Genomic DNA, 20500 nt, shown 5'->3' on the forward strand with positions numbered 1-20500 from the left:
TATCAATGCCTATAAATAAGACTATTGATGAGTTGGAGTGTTTTACGGGTTTCTGTTCTGTGCATTGATACAACGCATCTAGGCTAGGCTCATGGTTAGTTACTGACGGCATGAACTGTTAATGGTGAGATGTAATCATATCTCCCAAGAAATGAACACTTTGCAGACTTAGTGTGTACTTACACTATGCTTGTGTTAAGAGATCTGAACTGGATTGATCTTCTCTCTTGGCCAATCTACTCCCCCCATCTTTTTCTTCTCCAGAAAGAGTCTGTTAGGCCCAGTTGAAAGCAATGAGGTTAATGACAGAAAGAGAAAGAGCTTAAAATCTAGTTTTCGGCTGTGAAGAGAGGTTGGTTGAGCGCTCACAGCAGTGGTCAGGTGAAACTACTGAGAGTTTATTAAGCTCCAGAGGGGGAAGAGCCAATCAGAAAACAACAGGTCAAATTCCTGGCAGATTTCCTTGTCTGAGATTTTCCTATAAAGATGTAAAGGTAAATACCAACCACTCTCTGCTGGTTGAGAGAACGTGTGAGAAGGAGAGAGACAAACAGAGGATTAGAAAAATAAATAAATGAAGAGACCTGTTTGAATCCAGAGTTCACACCAAAATCCACTAGTCTAAAACTAACCAGAGATTTGTTTCCGTAATCTTCCAACCATTAATAATTGCGCTTCTCATTTTTTTCTTAGACTTTGTAGCACAGATACTGTATTTAAATTTTTACTTAAAAGCTCCTGGGAACCTCTGCCATGAAGATTCCTGATTTGGAGATAATTCGTGTCTGATTTCCATTGGGTTGCAGGAGGCAGTGGGAATCTATGTCCAATCTTTCTCCCTACCACAATTCTGTTTCTTGGTGGCTCAAAAGCAGTTCCTTGATTTTAATCTTAGAATAACCCATTTTGTAATTTTCTGATGTTAGTGAGTTGACATTAGGGTCCTTTTTGATAAAAGATTTCCAGAAAGAAAAGTCAAGTCTGTTCTTGGAACATCAAAACAAAGAGTATGCTGGGACCGTGTCAGAACATTTCCTATTTACTAAATTCTGTACCTTCAGGTGCATGTGGCCTCAAACTGCCGAAGGGTTAAAGCAGGACTGGATTTAAACAGGTGGAGGTCAGGAATTAACTCTTTTGCCTGGGGAGGGTTAGCTTTCTGGGCACTGAAGCCTGGAGAGAGGTTTCTTAACAGCAATGCTTGGACACTGGGAAGATTTTCTCCTGCCCCTAGGCCATGTTTAATCTGTAGCTTCCCCAAAGCACCTTGTATTGGAATTGAGGGGAGGGTGATTCACAAACTGAATAGATTGTCGACAAGAGCATCAGAGTTTAGTGATGAATATACTGATGGTGGGGAACTCAGAAACCAAAGACTGGTCCTGATGTGGCTGCTGACTCTCAAAAGTCATCTCGTCTCAGAGCATCCACGTTCTCTAAAAAGAGCTAATGTGTATCTAACACTTCCTAAGTCCCGGGAACTCTTAGCATTTTGTGGCCATCTCCTGTAACCCTCACATTTCTGCTGTGGGATGTGACTGTAATCCTTTCCATTTTGCAGATGAGGGAATCGAGGGACACGGAAGTTAAATAATTCACCCAAGTTCATATAGTCAGTCATGACAGCTTGGATTCAAGTCCTAGTGGACAGACTGCCTGCAGTCTCTACCCTTACCCATAAAGCCCTAAAGCAAGGGGGAAAGGATTAGAGGGTCATGAGGGTCCTTTCAGCCCTACCAGTGGGAGTGGGTGGGGGCAGGGGCAGAGTTCTCTTTCTAGGCTGGGAAGGCATTCAGCTCCCCCCCCCCCCCCCCCCATTCCTTGGCACCTCTGAGAATCTTTTGGGAATATGTCTTCACTGTCAGGCTACAGGTAGCAGTGCAGGACTTGGTTTAGCACTTGTACCCCACAAGGATACTTATCAGGGCCATTCGTTTCTGAGCATGTGGGTTAATAAGATCTCCGTGGTAGTGGGACCTTGGAGAAATTAAGCTGCTGGCATGTTGGCCACAGAGCAAAATGCTGCAGCGAGAAGCTGCAAGCTGCAGGCTCCCAGCTAGCTGCCTTGAAAGGGACCACAGTAAATCAGGAGCAGCCATTGAGGCTGGTGCTGGATTTCAGGGCCAGCCCCCCGCCAGGGGCTGCGGACCCCCCAAAACCAACAGCAGCAGCACCATCAACGACAACTGGCCGGTGCAGGCCGGTAGCCGGGAAGCCGACTGCGCGCGCGGGGAAGGGGGCCCGAAGAGGCGGTTGCTGGAAGCTGCCTTTAGAGGTGAGGGAATGAGAAGGGGAAGGAAGGAACAGAGGCACCAGGGGGACTTGGAACAAAGGGGGAGAGGGGTTCTGGTCACACTAGTGTGGGCAGCGCAGGAGGAGGTGAAAGCACTAGCTCGAAAGAGAGGGAAAGAAGAAAGCAGCCGAGAGCCACCAAGAAGAGGAGGAAGTGGGAGATGCGCTGCTTCCTGTAGAAAGCGCGATGATTGAAGACAAAGCTGGGTGGGGACTAGTCCCTGGGCTGCAGGCGCCGCTGCTACACACGCACAGCGCACAGCGCGCAGCGGCGGCCGCTCCGTGGCAGCTCCTACTACTGCTGGGCTGGGCCGGGCCGGGCTGGGCGGGCTGCGCGGGCTGCGCCGGGCTCCCCTGCACACATCGGCTCCCCCGCAGGAGACCAGCCGCTCTCCGACGAGCCGCGGGCGCCCAGGTAAAGGGGCCGCTTTTGGGCTCGCTCCTTTTTAAGCGAGAGAATGACCACCGCCTGCGGTTGTAAGGGCGGATTTCTCAGGGAGGATGGGGACGTTGCTTCGGGATCGGTGGGGGGAAAAGGATGAGAGGATGGGTTCTTTGAGAAGGGCTGTTGAGAATGGCCAAATTCGTGGCACATTTGCTTTTGCGTTTGTTTGGTTTTTGTTGTTGAAATCATCGTTGGCGCTTCGCTTTGGCGATTCGTCAGAAAAACACCCTAAGTGTTAAGAAGCCGTTTGCAGAGTTCTCTTGGAAGAAAAGCGGGGCTCAGTTGAAATCAACTGGGGCTGTGAAGCTGTGGGCTCATCATCTGAGCGTTGCAGTCCCCTCGTCTTAAGGGTGATAAGTGGTGGGAAATGTTCGTTGCATTATCTTTCTTACATACTGCACTGAGGTGTCTGCTGTTTTGCACTATAACGACTGTGATTTAGCTGTTTTTTAAATTATTATTATTTATTTATTTATTTTTGGTTAAATCCTTTTGTACTCAGAATTTGCCAACAAGGGCTGGAATTGCGTATGTGAGGGGCAGTATTTGTTTAAAAAAACGGTGTCTTCCTCCCTCTGCTCTCTGTGCAGCTGCTTTCTGGATAACCTCAGACACAGCTACCATTTGCCAGTAGGTCTCATCCTAAAGTTGCATCCTTTCTCATAGGAGTGTGGCGGGTTTAACTTGTCCAGAATCAGATATATATGGATTTGATGTTTATGTGGATTTTATTCATCTGTAGGTCAAGATGCATGTTAACCTTAGTGAGGGACAAAACGTGAAAGTGCAGCTCGGTTATTTCCTTACCTGTATACACCCAAATGGTAAAATCAAAATGCGATTTTTGTTCTTTGGTTATCTTGAGCAATGGATCCTCTTAATGAGAGTGCCCATGACTATGACTTGTTCATATTTATGAACGACCTGTAAAAGTACAGTAAATAGGTCTAATGGGTTGGAAATGAAATTGTGAGATGTCTTTGGCAGGATATGTAGGAGAAAGAGCATAAGACCCTACTGAAGCATGGTTTTAAAAATTAAGCTTTGTTTCCAATGGAAAGTGTGGGTAAGCAATAAATGGTCATTGATGAAAGGTTTCTTCTTGAATGTTTAGAATGAAGAGAGATAAGTTTTCAAAGGAAAGAAAGAACTGCTTATAGTAAGGTAAAAAAAATAGTAAAAAGGTCGTATTTAGATATTCAAATTCCCAACATATAGGCTTTTAAACACTAAATATGTCATTGAGAGTGTATATGGCTCCTCATTTCTCACCATTCTCGGTTATGAGAAGCTGTAAGGTCTGCTTTTTAATGCCATCTTTCTGAAATTGATTTGGCTTCCCAAAATTTGTGGGTAGCAGCACATGTTCAGAGATGAGAATCTTTAGGTACTAAAGGAAAAAAAAATGTCTACTTCTCTGAGGTTACTTATTAAATTAAACTTGTGCTATGTCTAAGGGGCAAAATATTGCTAGTGTTGAAACCGTAGAGTTTCCCTGTGGAGTCCATGAATTTAATCAAACCTGTAGGCAAGACAGGTCATTCCATGTACTTCACAATTACACTCCCCATTTGCCTCCTAAAGAATAAAATATGTAAAGATCATCTTCCAGGGGGAGATGTAGGGTGGATCTTGGATCCAGAATGCCCCTTACTTGGATCCAGTTTTGTGATCAAGCTGCCTGTCACTAAATGAAATAGAAAGTTGGGAATCTGGGCTGTATGAACAAGGATGGGGCTCACCCTTTGGTACTTAACTCATCTTCAGGCTGTATTCACTGGATCCTGCCAACACCCTGCTTTATTTGGGGATGTGTAGATAATCTGCGTTATTCTTCGCTGCGTTTCACAAAAGAGTAAGAAAATGAAACCTTGGCCCTTAGGCACAGGAGAGTCAAGAGGGCCCCCTGTTCTCTTTTAGAAAACAATTAAGAGCTGCCTATTTTCTGCACAGCACAAAACATTTCCTTAATTGTTAAATTCCAGCTTGAAGCACAACATCAGTGAGTAACAGCAGATCAGCCACTGTGATGGTAGAAGGTTTAGGAAAAAGATAAAAATGCTTCTATGCTGTAAAACTGGACTATTTCCACTTTTTCTGGCCATATGGAATATTGAAAGACATAGTGCTTTTGCCCAGAGTATTCAGTGGCTTTTGAGGGAGTCGATGGACACTGAAATTTTAATTGTATGGGTTTTTTTTCCTGCCATATGGCCAATGGCTGAGTGGAAACATGACTCCATTATTTCGTGGCCAGCCCTGGGCCTCATATGGTGGGCACATAGTGAATGTATTTGGTTGACTGACTTTTTTAGCCTACTTCAGAAGGCAGGCCCAACTTTTAAGTATAAAAGCTCTATCGTCAAAGCAGAAAGCCAGTTCAAAAAGACAACTGTGGGTAGAATAAAAGAACATCGTGGAGTGAAAAGAACACAGGCTTCGAGAGTCCGGCAGATCTGCCTTTGAATCCTATCCCTGGTTCTTACTACTTGACCTGGTACGTTAATGTATACACCTTAGTTTCTTCGTTGTAAGGAGAAGTTAATAGTATGTAATCAAGGGTTTCTTTTTGTTTTTGTTTTTGTTTTTCATTTTGTTGTGTTTTGTTTTTGCTTTTGTGTGTGAATAGGTGAGTGCCTGCTATATGGTAGGTACTCAGATGTCATTTTTTCTTCACGGGTGACATAAGGGAAAACTAGCATATTCTCGACCTTTGCTGCTAGCTACCTCCAAGGTTCCAGGAGATATATATATATTTTTTTTTAATTTTTTTTACATTTATTTATTTGAGAGACAGAGAGAGACAGTGTGAACAGGAGAGGGGCAGAGAGAGAGGGAGACACAGAATCTGAAGCAGGCTCCAGGCTCTGAGCTGTCAGCACAGAGCCCATGTGGGGCTCGAACCCATGAACCATGAGATCATGACCTGAGCTGAAGTCAGATGCTTAACCAACTGAGCCACCCAGGTGCCCCTATATATATATTTTTTAATTGGAGTAAAATATATGTAACATAAAATTTCCCCTTTTAACCATTTTTAAGTGTACCATTCTGTGGCATTGAGTATATTGACATTGTTGTGTAACCATTACCACTGTCCATCAGCAGGGCTTTTCCATTTTTCTCAAACTGAAACTCTGCTCCCATCAAACAATAAGTTCCCATTTCTTCCTCCCCACAGCCCCTGGCAACCGCCATTCTACTTTCTGTCTCTGACTTTGACTACTCTGGGTACCTCATGTAAGTGGTATGTCTTTTTGTGACTGGCTTAATTCACTCGCCATAATGTCTTCAAAGTTCATCCGTGTTGTAGCAGGTGTCAGAATTTCTTTCTTTTTTTAAGCTGGATAAGATTCCTTTGTGTATCTACCCCACACTTTGTTTATTCATTCATCTGTTGGACACTGGGGTTGCTTACATGTTTAACCTAGTGTGAATAATGCTGCTGTGCACATGAGTGTACAATTATCTGTTTGAGTCCCTGCCTTCACTTTTTTGGGGTACCCAGAAATGGATTTGCTGGATCAGATCATAATTCTGTGTTTAATTGTTTTGAGGAATGGCCATACTGTTTTCCACAGCGATGGTACCATTTTACAGTCCTACAGCACTACGTAAGAGTTCCAAATTCTCCTCATCCCCACCGACACTTGTTATTTCTTGGGGGTTTTTGTTTGTCTGTTTTTGATAGTAGCCATACTAATGGATATGAATTGGTATTTCTTTATGTTTTCAATTTGCATTTCCTTAAGGATTAATGAAGTTGAGCATCTTTTCATGGACCTCTTGGCCATTTGTATATCTTCTTTAGAGAAACGTTTACTCAAGTCTTTTGCTCATTTTTTAATTGGATTGTTTTCAAGGAGACATTTTTAAATGGTGGGATCTCTTAACATAGTGCATCATAAAGATCATGATTGTGATATTTGTACTTAATCTCTTGCATACACCAGTATTATCTCTGCCCAAGTAAAATATCTCTCTCAGAAGTAACTTTTAAAATCAAAAGGAGGGGGGGCGCCTGGGTGGCGCAGTCGGTTGAGCGTCCGACTTCAGCCAGGTCACGATCTCGCGGTCCGTGAGTTCGAGCCCCGCGTCGGGCTCTGGGCTGATGGCTCAGAGCCTGGAGCCTGTTTCCGATTCTGTGCCTCCCTCTCTCTCTGCCCCTCCCCCGCTCATGCTCTGTCTCTCTCTGTCCCAAAAATAAATAAACGTTGAAAAAAAAAAATAAAATAAAAAAAATAAAAAAATAAAATCAAAAGGAGGGGTGGTGCCTGGGTGGCCCAGTCAGTTAAGCCTCTGACTTCAGCTCAGGTCATGAATAAGTCTTGTGGGTTTGAGCCCTACATTGGGCTCTGCGCTGACAGCTCAGAGCCTGGAGCCTGCTTCAGATTCAGTGTGTGTGTGTGTGTGTGTGTCTCTCTCTTCCCCTCCCTTGTTAGTACTCTATCTCCTTCTCTCTCTAAAACACAAAATAAAAAACATTACATTTAAAAAAAAAAAAAATCAAAAGGAGAAAGTAAGAAAATCTGTATAGCTCCTGGTAATTGGTGATATCAAGGACCTGATAGTGAAATCCAAACCCGTATTGTAGACAGTCACACCAGTGAGCTGGCTGGTCAAATGTGGACCAGGCTACTACAGAGGAGGCCCTGGGGGACTGTTGTTCCCATGTTCTTCTAGTTTCTTCTCATTAGCTGGATGAGAAAAAAAATGCCCAATAGTTAGCAGGGTCAGAAATAAGGAAGAGAATCTAAAGTACTAAATTGTTCTTCAGCTCTTTATTTTATTTGTTTTTAAGTTTCTTTATTTATTTTGTGAGAGAGAGAGTGTGTGCCTGTTGCATGCATGCATGAGACAGCAGGAGAGGTGCAGAGAGAGAGGGAGAGAGAATCCTAAGTAGGCTCTGAGTTGCCGGTGCGGGGCCGACCTGGAGCTGGAACCCAAGAGCTGTGAGATCGTGACCTGAACCGAAACTAAGAGTCCATCCCTTAACCAGCTGAGCCACCCAGGTGCCCCTCTCCAGCTCTGCATAATGGAGAGGATTAACCTGTGAAGAAGGGGCTTTGGTAGTTAAACGACAATAGATTTCTGAAAAAGGTTTCTACTAATGAAATGTGATGCTGATCTAAATTTCACTTTTGAAAATAGGGAATCCTTCTGTGTTTCATTTCCCACTGCAGATTTCACCCCTGATTCTGAAACTGGTGAGGCAGGGAGTGGACAAGGCTTGAGAGGAGCTGGGTGGGAAGATGAAGGGGGATTCTATTAAGAGCAACAATATCTGAGATTTATGGTGTGGGAACAGAGGTTGACCTTGAATGGTTTGAAGAACTCCTGAATGATCATATGTGTATTTCTTATAATGCATTCTTTGTGTTGGTTGGTTGAATAATGAACCCCAGTTTGTTTAATTTGCAAATCTATTTATTCTGCATTTACTTGGAGGATCCATCACTGGCTTTACTAGATCCAGGTGGAGAGGGGAATTACAGAGCTTTATTAAGACTTAGTTCCTGGCCTTTGACATCGTAGAACTTGTACAACTGAAAATGACCTGGGGATGAGCCTAACCTGTATCAAACCATCCATGATGGATAATAGAAAAGGCCTAGAATTTAAGTTACCTTTCTAGATTTGCCCAGATGATTAATACCTTGCCTCCCAATTCAATCTCCATTTCACCTCCCTCCGTCTTAGGGCAAACGGACAGAGAAAGTCTCTATAGTTTGTCACTTTTAAAATTGTTTGTATGACCAAATTATTTTGTTTAAAAAGAAGACCATAAGTGTTTAAATTTAACACCCTGTGTAACGGGTAAGTATGCAGTTTCTGTGTTCAGATTTGTTCAAATGTAAGGATGTCATGTTGGAATTGCAATTCAGATTTTCAGGTAAGAGCATTAGAGATATATATGTTCCCCCAGACTCTTATGTTACAGAAAACGAGTTATATTTAATGGGAATCGATGTTCAAACAATCTCTAAGGGCCTTCATTAAACATTTAAAAAGAGGGAGTTCAATCTTAAACTCGAGTGATAACATGTTTCTTAGAAATGGTACCACTTTATACCAAGGTTTGAGATAAGACAAGATCAACTCTTTTATCTCTTGGCAAATATGTGTAAACAGTCAAGCTCTTTAAAGGAGAGGCTTGGGAAAACTAGGCCCTTGACCCCTTTCTCCCTGTTGCTTTGGACTTTCCTTGCCCTCCTGCCAGCCTGGTTGTCAGGGTCAGACCTTTCCACAATCCTCTCCTCCAGTACCTGGCACTCAGAGCTAGTGAAGCGGGTCTAGAAGCTGGGTTCTACTCCACATTCACTGCAACATCTGTAGGGCCATTGCTCTTCTCTGAAAACCCTTTTCTTCTTTTTTTTTTTAATTTCCTATTTTACTATTCCCTGTGCATTTTCAATAAAACCCTTAAACCTAAGTCCCACTACTTTTATTTATTTCAGGTGACCTCACCTTCTGTTTATCTGAAAAGGTATATATTACAGGCTTCCTCAACCTCATTACTTACCATCTCAAAATACCTCTGTGTCACCACTCATTCTCTTCCCTGTCTTCTTAGGTCAAATTAACACAGCCTTTCATTCAAGCTGAGAGTAAGCTCTTTACTTGGACTCTCCATTCCATTTCTTTTTACTTTGTAGGGGACTATGTTCTGACAATAAGTCTATCTCTTTCACATGTATTTGGTTTCTTATCTTTTTTTTTTTTTAATTTTTTTTAACGTTTATTTATTTTTGAGACAGAGAGAGACAGAGCATGAACGGGGGAGGGTCAGAGAGAGGGAGACACAGAATCTGAAACAGGCTCCAGGCTCTGAGCTGTCAGCACAGAGCCCGACGCGGGGCTGGAACTCACGAACCGCGAGATCATAACCTGAGCCGAAGTCGGCCGCTTAACTGACTGAGCCACCCAGGCGCCCCTGGTTTCTTATCTTTATTGGCCCTCTTCTCTTTGCCTGCAAATGTGATTAGTTCGTGCACATAAATTAGTTTAAAATTAGATCTGCTGCCAACAGAGCTTCCCCTTGACTTTTATAACCTCAACGAACCTGTTCTCTTCTACCTGTTGGGGAAGAAAAATAGTTTTCCCACTATCCTTCTAAGTTCTCATCTGGGAACCCTGGAACAAAAGGCCGATTAATTAGTGAGAGAAAAGCAAACATACTTATTAACATGTATACCTCATGTATACATGCAGGATACCCAGGAAAAATGAGTAACTCTCAGAGGTGGCTTAGAATTCCGGCTGAAATACCATCTTCAGCTAAAGGCAGAGAAGAAGGGTTGGAGGAAGCCAGTTATGGGGGAGGTGACCAGGAAAAGTGTGGTAAATAAGAGTAAGATTAAGATAAAGCAGATTTAAGTGGATACCTGTCCACTGACTAGAGTCTCTAGGGATTTAGTCATCCTTCCCTTTCAGGTAGGAGAGGGAGGAGGCACCCTTATAAATGGAGATTTCCTTTATAAATGTAAATTTCCCTTACATAAGTGATAACGTCTAGTCTGTTTTCAGAATTTCTCCTGTGTCTGCTGTTTCCCAAAGTATCCTGTTCAAAATAATCTGTATGTCAAAAAGGTATATTTTGGGGTGGCACATTCTTCCACCCTTCATAGCTCTCTCAAGGCTCCCAACTTCCCCACTAACCCCCAAGTTATGATCTGTAAATATGTTTGTTCTCAAGATTTGGTTTTTCTGCCTCTTAATTTCTCCCTCTCCCTTTATCAAATCCTTTTCTATGACTTTAGTCATTGTCACCGTGCAGGTAAGTTCAAATGCTGCCAAACTTGTGCATCAAGCACCCTGCAAACATTCGACCCACTGAAAATGAAACTCACATGTCCAAATCAGTGCTACTATTGCCTTTCCCCACCCAAAACTAGCTCCTACCGGATCCCTGACTATTAATGACACCCCATTCTCTCAGTCCCTCAGTTATAAAAACTCAATTTCAGTTTTCCTCAACAAACAGCCCAAGTTGTAGCTGGTCCCATAGCTTTTTGCACTGTGATTGGGAACATATCTTGACACTATCTACTCTTTTCCACATTGATAGCTGGTGTCTTAGTCCAGGCCCTCCTAACTTCCAGCTGGACTGGTTTGTGTGTGTTCTTTCCTCTCCCTAGAATAACCTTCCTACTTCCCCTTCCACACTTCACCCCACAGTGTTACTTCTCTGAATAGCCAAATTCCGTCTGTTCTGTAAGACTCAGTTCCAATGCTCCCTCTTCCATGAAGCCTTCCTTGGTTTCTTCCCCCCCCCCTCCCCAGTAAGAAACAATTTTTACCTCCCCTGAAATCTTTTGTTCTTTCATCATAGCAGTTAGCACATTCTAGTGTGTATAATGGCAATCTGCCTTTCTTCCCCTTCAGCCAGCTCTTTGAGGACAGTGGCCACGCCCAGTTTCATCTTTGTCTTCCTTATATATAGCACACAAATACAGTTATGTGGGGTTTTTTGTTTATTTGTTTTTAATTTCAGCTTTACTGAAGTATAATTAACAAATAAAATAAGCCATTTAAAGTGTACAGTGGGCTTATTTGATACATGTATACATTGTGAAAGGATCCCCTCCATCGAGATAATTAACACATCCCTTACTTCACATATTATTGTGTGTGTGTGTGTGTGTGTGTGTGTATGTGTGTGCATGTGAGAGAATATTTAAGCTCACAAATGCAGGTTGTTTATAATTCATTTATTTACTGAACTCTCCTTCATCACTTATTTTTTGATGCAGACTGGGCTAGATACTTTAGGAGCTCTCTAGGAGCTCATAAGCTACAGGGGAAACAGACAAATGCTGATGTAATTATAACCCAGTTGGTCATTCGGTCCACAAGCCTTAACTGAATGTCTGCGATGTGCCACGTGTCCTTGGAGGGGCCAGGGAGACTTGGATGAACGAAACAGGCCAGTTCTTTGTTTTCTTGGAACTCACAGTCTAGTGTTGGGAGAGATCCAGTAAACACATAAACAAGTGGCTTTTAGATCTGGCTGCATGTTCAATATCACTGAGTGGTACTTTGAAAAAAATACCCAAGTCCTGGCCTCAGCCCAGGCTAATTAGATCACAGCCAGCCACGTTTGGACCCCATTGACAAGAAATAAATTATAATACAAGAAAATATCAGGTAGTGAGAAGTGCTGAGATGGATGAAAATAGAAACAAGTTGAATGATGGAGATTATACATATGATGGTGGTGGTAATGGAAATGTACTTTTGTTGGGTAGTCCCTGAAGACCTCTCTGAGGAGGTGACATTTAAATTGAGCCTTTGGTGAGGAGAACACCATGTGAGGATGTGGGGGGTGGGGGTGGGTGAGAGTTCCCAGTCAGGTCCTAAGGATGAGATGAAATTCAGAGCCAGTATGTCCTTTTCACATACATGTATAATAATCTCGGGGTGCCTAGGTGGCTCAGTTGGTCAACCATCTGACTGTTGATGTCAGCTCAGGTCATGATCTCATGTTTTGTGAGACTGAACCCTGTGTCAGACTCTGTGCTGACACTGTGGAGCCTGCTTGGGATTTTCTCTCTCCCTCTCTCTGTCCCTTCCCCACTCACGTGCATGCACTCTCTCTCAAAACAAATAAATAAAAAAAGTAATCTATGAAATATGTCTTTCCTCTACAGAAAGCCACTTTTCCGTTAAACTAGGCAGTCTCCAAATGTAGCACACTTGGCTGCTCCATTGAGTACCTGGTCTGGGTTAAATTTTATTCGGATCAAATTGATTTACACAGTCAGCAAGACTACTTTGTTTCATTATATTTTTCTACACTGCAATCAGCACTATAGGGCTTGTTGTCTGGACTAAATGCCAATGTTATTGTTTAAAATAAACCTTAGGTACTTGGTATTATCTTTTAGATGAACAAAGTAGAGAAAGCAGTGATTTTTGCCCTTAATTCTATTGGGAGGAACCAAGGAAAACCTCACAGAGGAGCCATTCGGACCACATAGAGTCAAGCGCTCACTCGTGGTTGAATGAGTGAAAATCAACACATTTCAGCAATCAAGTTGAGAACTAGCATTTGCTGGGCATTATTTTTGTGCCCCGTACTTTGCATACATTACTGTTTGCCATTAGTTTTAAAAAATAACCCTATGAGAAGTGAACAGAATTTTTCTATCAGGGTACTTTTGGTTGCTGGTAAAGGAACACCCTACCAAAGTGGCTTAACCAACAGGAAATTTGCCTCAAGACCTCCTAAAAGAAGGGTAACTCCAGAACACTGTTCTTAGCAACCTGCATTCTTTCCTTCCTCCTGTTCTGACATCCTCCACAGTTGGTTTCTCTCTTAGACTGCTCCCCTGCCGGTGCTGACATGGCTACTACAATTTCAGAATAACAGGCAGATTTCAATATCTAGAGGCACAGTGAGGTGACTGATTCGTTTTCATGTACCTCTTATTAGTGTTACAGAACAGCTGTCTCCAGCTGAATCCCCCTCAGAGCTCACACGCTTTATCTACGGAGGTGAGGCAGACGGAACCCCTGTGATTGGCTGATGTGAGAGTTTCCTCCTGAGGCCACGGAACAGCGTCTCTGAAGCACATGGTCACCAGACCCCGGAGAAAAGGTCTGGTTGTGTTAGCAAAGAACAAGGAGTTGATGATTAAGAAGTAGGCAGTCAATGGAGTCTAACACTATTATTATTCCCATTTTATAAGTGAAGCTATCAAGCCTCAAAAAAGGTAATTGATATTTCAAGAGCCCACAACTTGGAGTTGACCAGTGTTTCCATGCATTTCCTTTTGAAAAACACACATACACACATAGACAAAAAGCCTGTTTTTGTTAAATGGTGGTGATATAGGTAGATGGGAGAAAGAATCCTGAAAGAAAATACCAAATGGCTAATTCAAGACTTAGTAAATAACCTTCTAACCAAATTATTCCAGAGGAAAATACATCAGGTCCTATAAAGCCATAAGAATGTCATTTAACTTATAATATAAAAACAGGGAGGGGGACAAAACATAAGAGTCTCCTAAATGTGGAGAACAAACAGAGGGTTCCTGGAGGGGTTGTGGGAGGGGAGATGGGCTAAATGGGTCAGGGGCATTCAGGAATCTACCCCTGAAATCATTGTTGCACTATATGCTAACTAACTTGGATATAAATTAAAAAAAAATAAATTAAATGAAAACTTCAAAAAAAAATGTCGTTTAATTTAGACAACCACTCTTGCATTATCTGCATTGTAAAAAATTGTGTAAATATATATATATGTAACATATTTTACACAATTTTTTTGTAACATTATATGTACAAAAATATATGTAACATATATATAAATTATATGTTATATATATGTTACATACATATAAATATATGTTACACACACACATATATATACACACACATATATATAAAATGAGATTTCCTGCCTGGTCAGTTAAGTCAATTTGATGTAAATAAAACCCACCCTGGGCCAAGACAGGCCCCAGAGAGGCCAAGGGTTCTCTATGTGTGGCGCCTGTCGGACTTCAATGAAAACCTTGTTTTCTCTAGAGAGGTGTGTATTTTGTTGATTACAGCACCTGTAAGAGAAGAATGACTAATCTCTGGAATTTCAGATTATGAGTTGTTTCGAAAATTGGTTTTCACTTTCCAACTCTGGAGGCAACATGCAGTTCTATTATCGTTGCCTTTTCTTCGTGATTCCTACTTTCCACTTTGGCATTGTATTTCAGAGGCCACGTGTGTGAGGCAGCCATAGTGAAAAAAGGGAGATTTCAGCAGAATTGCTGTCATTACAGTGTTTTGACTGCTTGCCTTGAGGTGTGGTTTCTTTGCGTTCTCATCATAGCAGACTAAGTATTAATAGTAGGAGTACCTTTTCTATAATAAATGAATTGAGTGCTTCCTACTCATAGTTGCATTTTTAAACAGGAAAGTAAAGTTAATTTCTAGGCTTTGCCAACAGAGCTCTATTTAAGAAGGGTATTTATCTGATCTGTACAGAACCATATTAGAAAAATTGTGAAAAAACTTAAACAGGAAAAAAAACCCATCCTTTTTGAGTCTTTTTAGAGAACTGAGCTGATCCTTTGCTATTAAAAAAAAATCTCATAAATGATGACTGTGTTTAGGGAACATCATGGTGTATAGGCATTCAAATAATTGCACTAAGAAAAAAAAAAAAAAAACCCTTGATATTGAACAGCCCCTAGATTGTCTTTTAATGAAAATAACACAAAAGTTAAGTAAGAAAAGGTGAAAGCTTCTAGGTAAAAGACAAATGATGTGTTTTTTATTATAAGTCTTAAAATAATCCTAAAATACTGTAGTGTAAAAAATAATTTTCTGTGGTGTCTGGGTGGCTCAGACAATTGAGTGTCTGACTTCATCTTAGGTCTGATCTCGTGGTTTGTGAGTTCAAGCCCTGCATCGGGCTTGCTGCTCTCAGCACGCGGAGCCTGCTTTGAATCCTCAAGTCTCCCTCTCTCTCTGCTCTTCCCCCACTCACGCTCCCTCTAAAGAAAATAATAAATAAATGTTAAAAAAATAATTTTCTAAAGCTTAATACACAGGTGAGCATAGTTAATTAAAGGACACCAGTTTGGAATCGGAATCTCTAGAGCAAGTTACTTTCTATGCCCCAGTTTCCTCATCTATAAAATGGGAAATAATAATGACAATACCTACTTCACAAAATTGTCAGGAGAAAATTATATAATGTATTAAAATGTTCATTTAGCAGAATGCATGACATAGTAACTATTTAGAAGTATAACTATTAATTACTGTAATTACTACTGTTACTACAAAGCTGGAATTAGAGTATCTTTTATTCTGTCCATGGGATTCTTACCAAATTCTAGCAGAAATCACTGTTATGGATCAACAGCAGTCACAGACACAAAGAACTTGGAGTAAGGAATCACTTGAGGAAGCCTATTTCCCTGGGATAGCCAGATGTCGATGTTTTGACTTAAGCACCAATTTCAGGCTTGCACTATTTGTCCAGTAATCCATGCACTTAGTCATACATATTTCCAGTTTTCCTTCCCAGCTCACGAAAGGCTTACACTTCTCTGTCCATTTAGTTAGATGTAGCCACATATCTTGTATTAGCCAGGGAAATGTGAGCATAAGTGCTATTTATCACTTCCAGGAAGAAGCTTCTAAGAATCAGGGTGTGAGTGCATTCCTTGGCAACTGGCGGTGGTAGGAACACAGAAATGGGGGCTGCATTCTTAAGCCTGGGTCTTAGAGTAAAGACAACCCAGGAATGGTCTCTCCACTGACCCGCAGTGGGCATGTAGTGGGAGTGGGAAATAAGCTTTGCTGTCTTACACCACTAAGATTTGGGAAATGTTCATTACCACAGTATAACCTAGCCTATTTATCCCTTCAAACTCTAGAGGAAGAGTATATTATTGGTAACAGTGCATAAAATGTGTAGCTATTTGGAGACGGTGATTTTTAGTGACTATTTTGTGTGTGTGCGCGCGCGCGTGTGTGTGTGTGTTTTATATGTTGTATTATACGAAAGCATCAGGAGATAGAGTTTTAAGTTAAATAGATTTATAAGTTTCCATTTAAATTTTCTTTTAAAATAAGGTTTGTTTCCAATTCATACCGAGGAAAGCCAACATACCAAAATTACCAACTGTGCTTTTTTTTGGAGAGAGTCAACCATGATGCCAAAGTCAGGACTCTGAATTCTAAGCCCAATACGATCATTGGAAAATTGTCCTTCTCACTGGGAGCTTACCCCGAATGGTGCCTTGTGAGGCAAAGAATCTTTCTCATAGACTAAGCCACACCCATGGTCTTTGTCTCCAATAAAAAAATGGTCTTCCCTAAGCCCTATTGCGATGTTCTGGTTATAAACAATGATACTTATTACATAGCGTGTCTTAAATAATATGTATTGAATAAATGAACAGAACAGTCCAGTTTTTCCAAATGTCTGGACTCTTTCCTGTTTGCATTTAAAAAGTCAATGTCTTTATTTTGGACATTGGTTTAAAAACATCTTGGTATTAAGACTTAACATTTATTCTTTTGTAACACTTTACATGGGTCCGATCATGTACCCACAGATTTAGGCTATTTTATTTGCTATTTTTTTAGTGCTGATTTTATTTCACTTGATTATTTCATTTGGGTCTCTAAAACTACATTATGAAATACCTTAATTATTTAAATTAGGAACAGATTAATTATCTCCAGTGTACAAACTCAAATTAATTTCATTATTAACCCAAGTTTTAAATTGATTAATGTTGGAGCGTTTAAGGAACCAAGCGGCGTTTTTTTTTTTTTTCCTTAAGGAGAAGGGCATATTTGATTTGATGAATCTCTCTCCATCACACCAGTTATGCTAATAGGAGCGAGAAATTTGCAAGAAAACTTTGAATAGCTTTGTAAACCACCCAGAAACCTGTGTGTCTGGGGCTTCTGGGAGAACAATCTGTGAGTCATTTTAAAAAACAAACACATCTATAATCACAGTGCATGTTGTTACCATGGTAATTAGGCCTGTCGAGTTGGCTTGCTTATGTTCCTGTCAAGGGAAGAGGGGGAGAGAAACTGAGAATTCAGAGCTTGGACTATCAGCTTCTCTTTGCCTATTGCAAGAGAGAGTTTAGGGGGATCTTGAAAACATACTGGCGTAGTTATCCTTAGAGGGGAGTGAAGAAACTCTGGCATACCTCCTTTGTTATTGAATATAAGTTAGCCATATTAGTGTCAGGGAGTTGTGATTCACAGGGAAGAAAAGGACCATTTGACATTCTCTTGGGGGTAGAAGGGGGGAAAAATAGATCCTTTATCTGATACATAATTACATATAAGTCTTTGAGGTCTGCCTGGGGAAATGTCTTGCACACCAGTGCACAAGGCTTTAATGATCTTCCAAAAGACATCACATACCACGGGCATAATGTTATTGCAGATTTAAAGGATCCTTAATGCATTATTCTAATATGGGTAGAGACTGGTTTTAGTGAGGCCATTGTTTCAGAGCTGATCCCCAAGTGGATGAGGTATCTTTTCTCTATTATATGGAGTAGATTTGACTCCTTTATCTTGGTCAGTCATCTTATAATATGGGCCCATGGGTCACAGAGATTAGAGAGGTTATGTGAGCTCCACTCCAGAGGAAAGTAAAAACACAGCATAACACTTGTTTGATGGACAGTCAACACAGTTATTGGGCCAGTGGAATTACATACGGTAGGGGTGAGTCATTATGATTCTATATGCGGAGGAAACAACACCCTTATTAAATTAAAGGTATGAGTGAGTGCATATAAAGCTGTTTTTAAGAATGTTTCTAAGTTTACTTTAAGAAGTCTAGATATCTTCTCAAGTGGATAATTATAATATGTTGACTAGAGTTTTATTTTTTTAGAGTATTCCTCAAGCAGATTTTAAAGCAGATTTTATTTAGAGCTAAACAACTTTTCCTTGTTAAAACTGTTTTTCAAAAGGCTTGAAATAAAGTGCCCTGGTGCATGATGAAAGGGTCATAGCAACTCAGGGAGTTTGTGTGTAGTTTATGCCCTTGAAAGGATATATTAACTACTTCTTGAAACTGTGGATTTCGTTTTTTCCTCTCCTATATGGAGAGAAGTCACACGTTGCTTGAACTCCATTCTGTGCTATCTTAATTTTCTTAACATTATGAAACGATGCTTAACAAACTTTTTTTTTCGGATAATCAAAGTAATTCACGATGATTATTGAAAATTTGGAAAATACTTAAATTGCCAAAATACTTGAGTTGTTAGTTGAACTGCACGTAACAGAGACTTGACTTCGCCGTGGGTGACAGAAGTTATTTCTCTTTCACATAATTCAGAGGTATGGGTAGTCCAGGGCTGGAAAGGTAGCTCTGCCCCCCAAGAACATCCAGGGACCCATGCTTTTTCTATCATGTTAGTCCATCACTCAAGCATGTTTTTCTTGGTTTATGATCTAAAGTAGTAGCTTGCCCTAAGGATCTCACTTATCACCAGCAGGAAGGGACGTAGTTGGAAAGGGGAGGGCATGGCCCACAAGTTGACATTTATCACTGTTGCAGTCTTCGCATTGAACTTTGTCTCATAGCTACACACCTCGCAGCAATGGAGGCTGGGAAAAGTAGTTATCCTTGACATCTCTGTTCCTAGCTGAAAATTCTATTATAAGCATAAAAGAGAAGAGCAGATACTGGACATATCTAACAATTTCTGCTACTTTCATTATCCTATAGATGATAGGATAGAAGAGGTAATATGCTGTTTACATTTTGATGTATCTTCTTCCAGTCATTTTCTAGAATAAACTATATCAGAGAGATTATAATATTTATCAGAAAATAATATTTGTGAAATAATATACTAGAAGAATATACATGTGAAAATATAAAAAAGGATTAGAAAAAATATATTTGAAACATATGTTACAAAATTAACTGAGGTCATACTATATGTAGTTTTGTATTTTTTCACATTACTTTATATCATGTATATTTTTCCTTATTTAAAATTTTTGTGTCTGTTTTTTAAAAAGTTTTATTTACTTACTTTGAGAGAGCATGAGCATGGAAAGGGCAGACAGAGATAGAGAGAATCCCAAGTAGGCTCTGTACCGTGGGGCTTGAACTCCCAAACCATGAGATTATGACCTGAACTGAAATCAAGAGGTGGATGCTTAATGGACTGAGCCACCCAAGGCTCCCCAATTTTTTGTATGTATTGTTTCAAAGTTCCATCATGCAGAGTTTTTATTTTACTCAGTAGGCTGAATTACTGGTATTTCGTTTGTTTCTAACACCTTGGTAAAAATTGTCTGCATTTTATATATTTTTTTAATAAAGTCAAGGAGTGATATCACTAAGACAATGATTGAGAACATATTTGAGGGCCTTGATAAATAGTGCCAAACTGTTTTCCCAAGAGGCTGCTAGCACCAGTAATGCATGAGAGTGCTCAGCTCCGAGCATCCTTGGATAGGCTTATTTTACAAGCCCCACTAATCATCGTTATCCATAGGTTTCATTCTCTGAAAATAGGTTGTTTTTGGCCCTTGGCTTTTTTTATTTCTTTGCTGTCATTAATCATGAGATAATGCTTTCCTAACAACTTTGGCTCATTTTAAAATGTATGATCCACCTGAGAAACTTAACAGAAACCCATGGGAGAGGGGAAGGAAAAAAAACAAACAAACAGAGGTTAGAGTGGGAGAGAGCCAAAGCGTAAGAGGCTTTTAAAAATTGAGAACAAACTGAGGGTTGATGGGGGATGGGAGGGAGGGGAGGGTAGGTGATGGGCATTGAGGAGGGCATCTTTTGGGATGAGCACTGGGTGCTGTATGGAAACCAATTTGATAATAAATTTCATATGTTAATATAAATAAATAAATAAATAAATAAATAAATAAATAAATAAATAAAAATAAAATGTATGATCCCTTCTAACCATCTGGGAGCTGGTTGGGTTGTGACTGTAGCACACGTGCCAATCTTAAGCACTGTGAGATCTTTACAGACACTGATGTTCATGGGTCCTAGGACCCAATGTGATTTTCGTTCAACATCCTCAGAAGCCATGGTGGCCAGGGATATGCGTGTCTCTACTTCTAAACAGCCCACAGAAACTGTAGATACTAAAGATGCTTTTATAATTGCCAAATTGTCTAAATCTACCCTCTTAAAGGGCTAGATACACATAAATGGAACTTCAGCTCTGTCCAGGACACCTAAAGCAAGAACCTTTCCTGCCTCTGCCACTTTGGTCCGTTGGG

General features: G+C 40.7%; 1 protein-coding gene across 4 annotated transcripts in view; it reads left to right on the forward strand.

Annotated features, from left to right (window-relative positions):
- Positions 1-1857: 1857 nt before the first annotated feature.
- GNG2 (G protein subunit gamma 2) overlaps positions 1858-20500 on the forward strand; it is a 120569-nt gene continuing 101926 nt past the window's right edge. The window contains exon 1 of one of the 4 annotated variants that reach the window (XM_045450959.1): positions 1858-2275. In XM_045450959.1, coding sequence (XP_045306915.1) covers positions 2020-2275 — 256 coding nt within the window. In that variant the 5' untranslated portion in view covers positions 1858-2019. Of the gene's footprint in view, positions 2276-2434; positions 2708-20500 lie in introns of those variants that run through there. The other 3 variants (XM_045450962.1, XM_045450961.1, XM_045450960.1) reach the window with 3 other exon arrangements.

Source organism: Leopardus geoffroyi, chromosome B3 (assembly GCF_018350155.1).
Source record: "Leopardus geoffroyi isolate Oge1 chromosome B3, O.geoffroyi_Oge1_pat1.0, whole genome shotgun sequence".
Taxonomy (NCBI): domain Eukaryota; kingdom Metazoa; phylum Chordata; class Mammalia; order Carnivora; family Felidae; genus Leopardus; species Leopardus geoffroyi.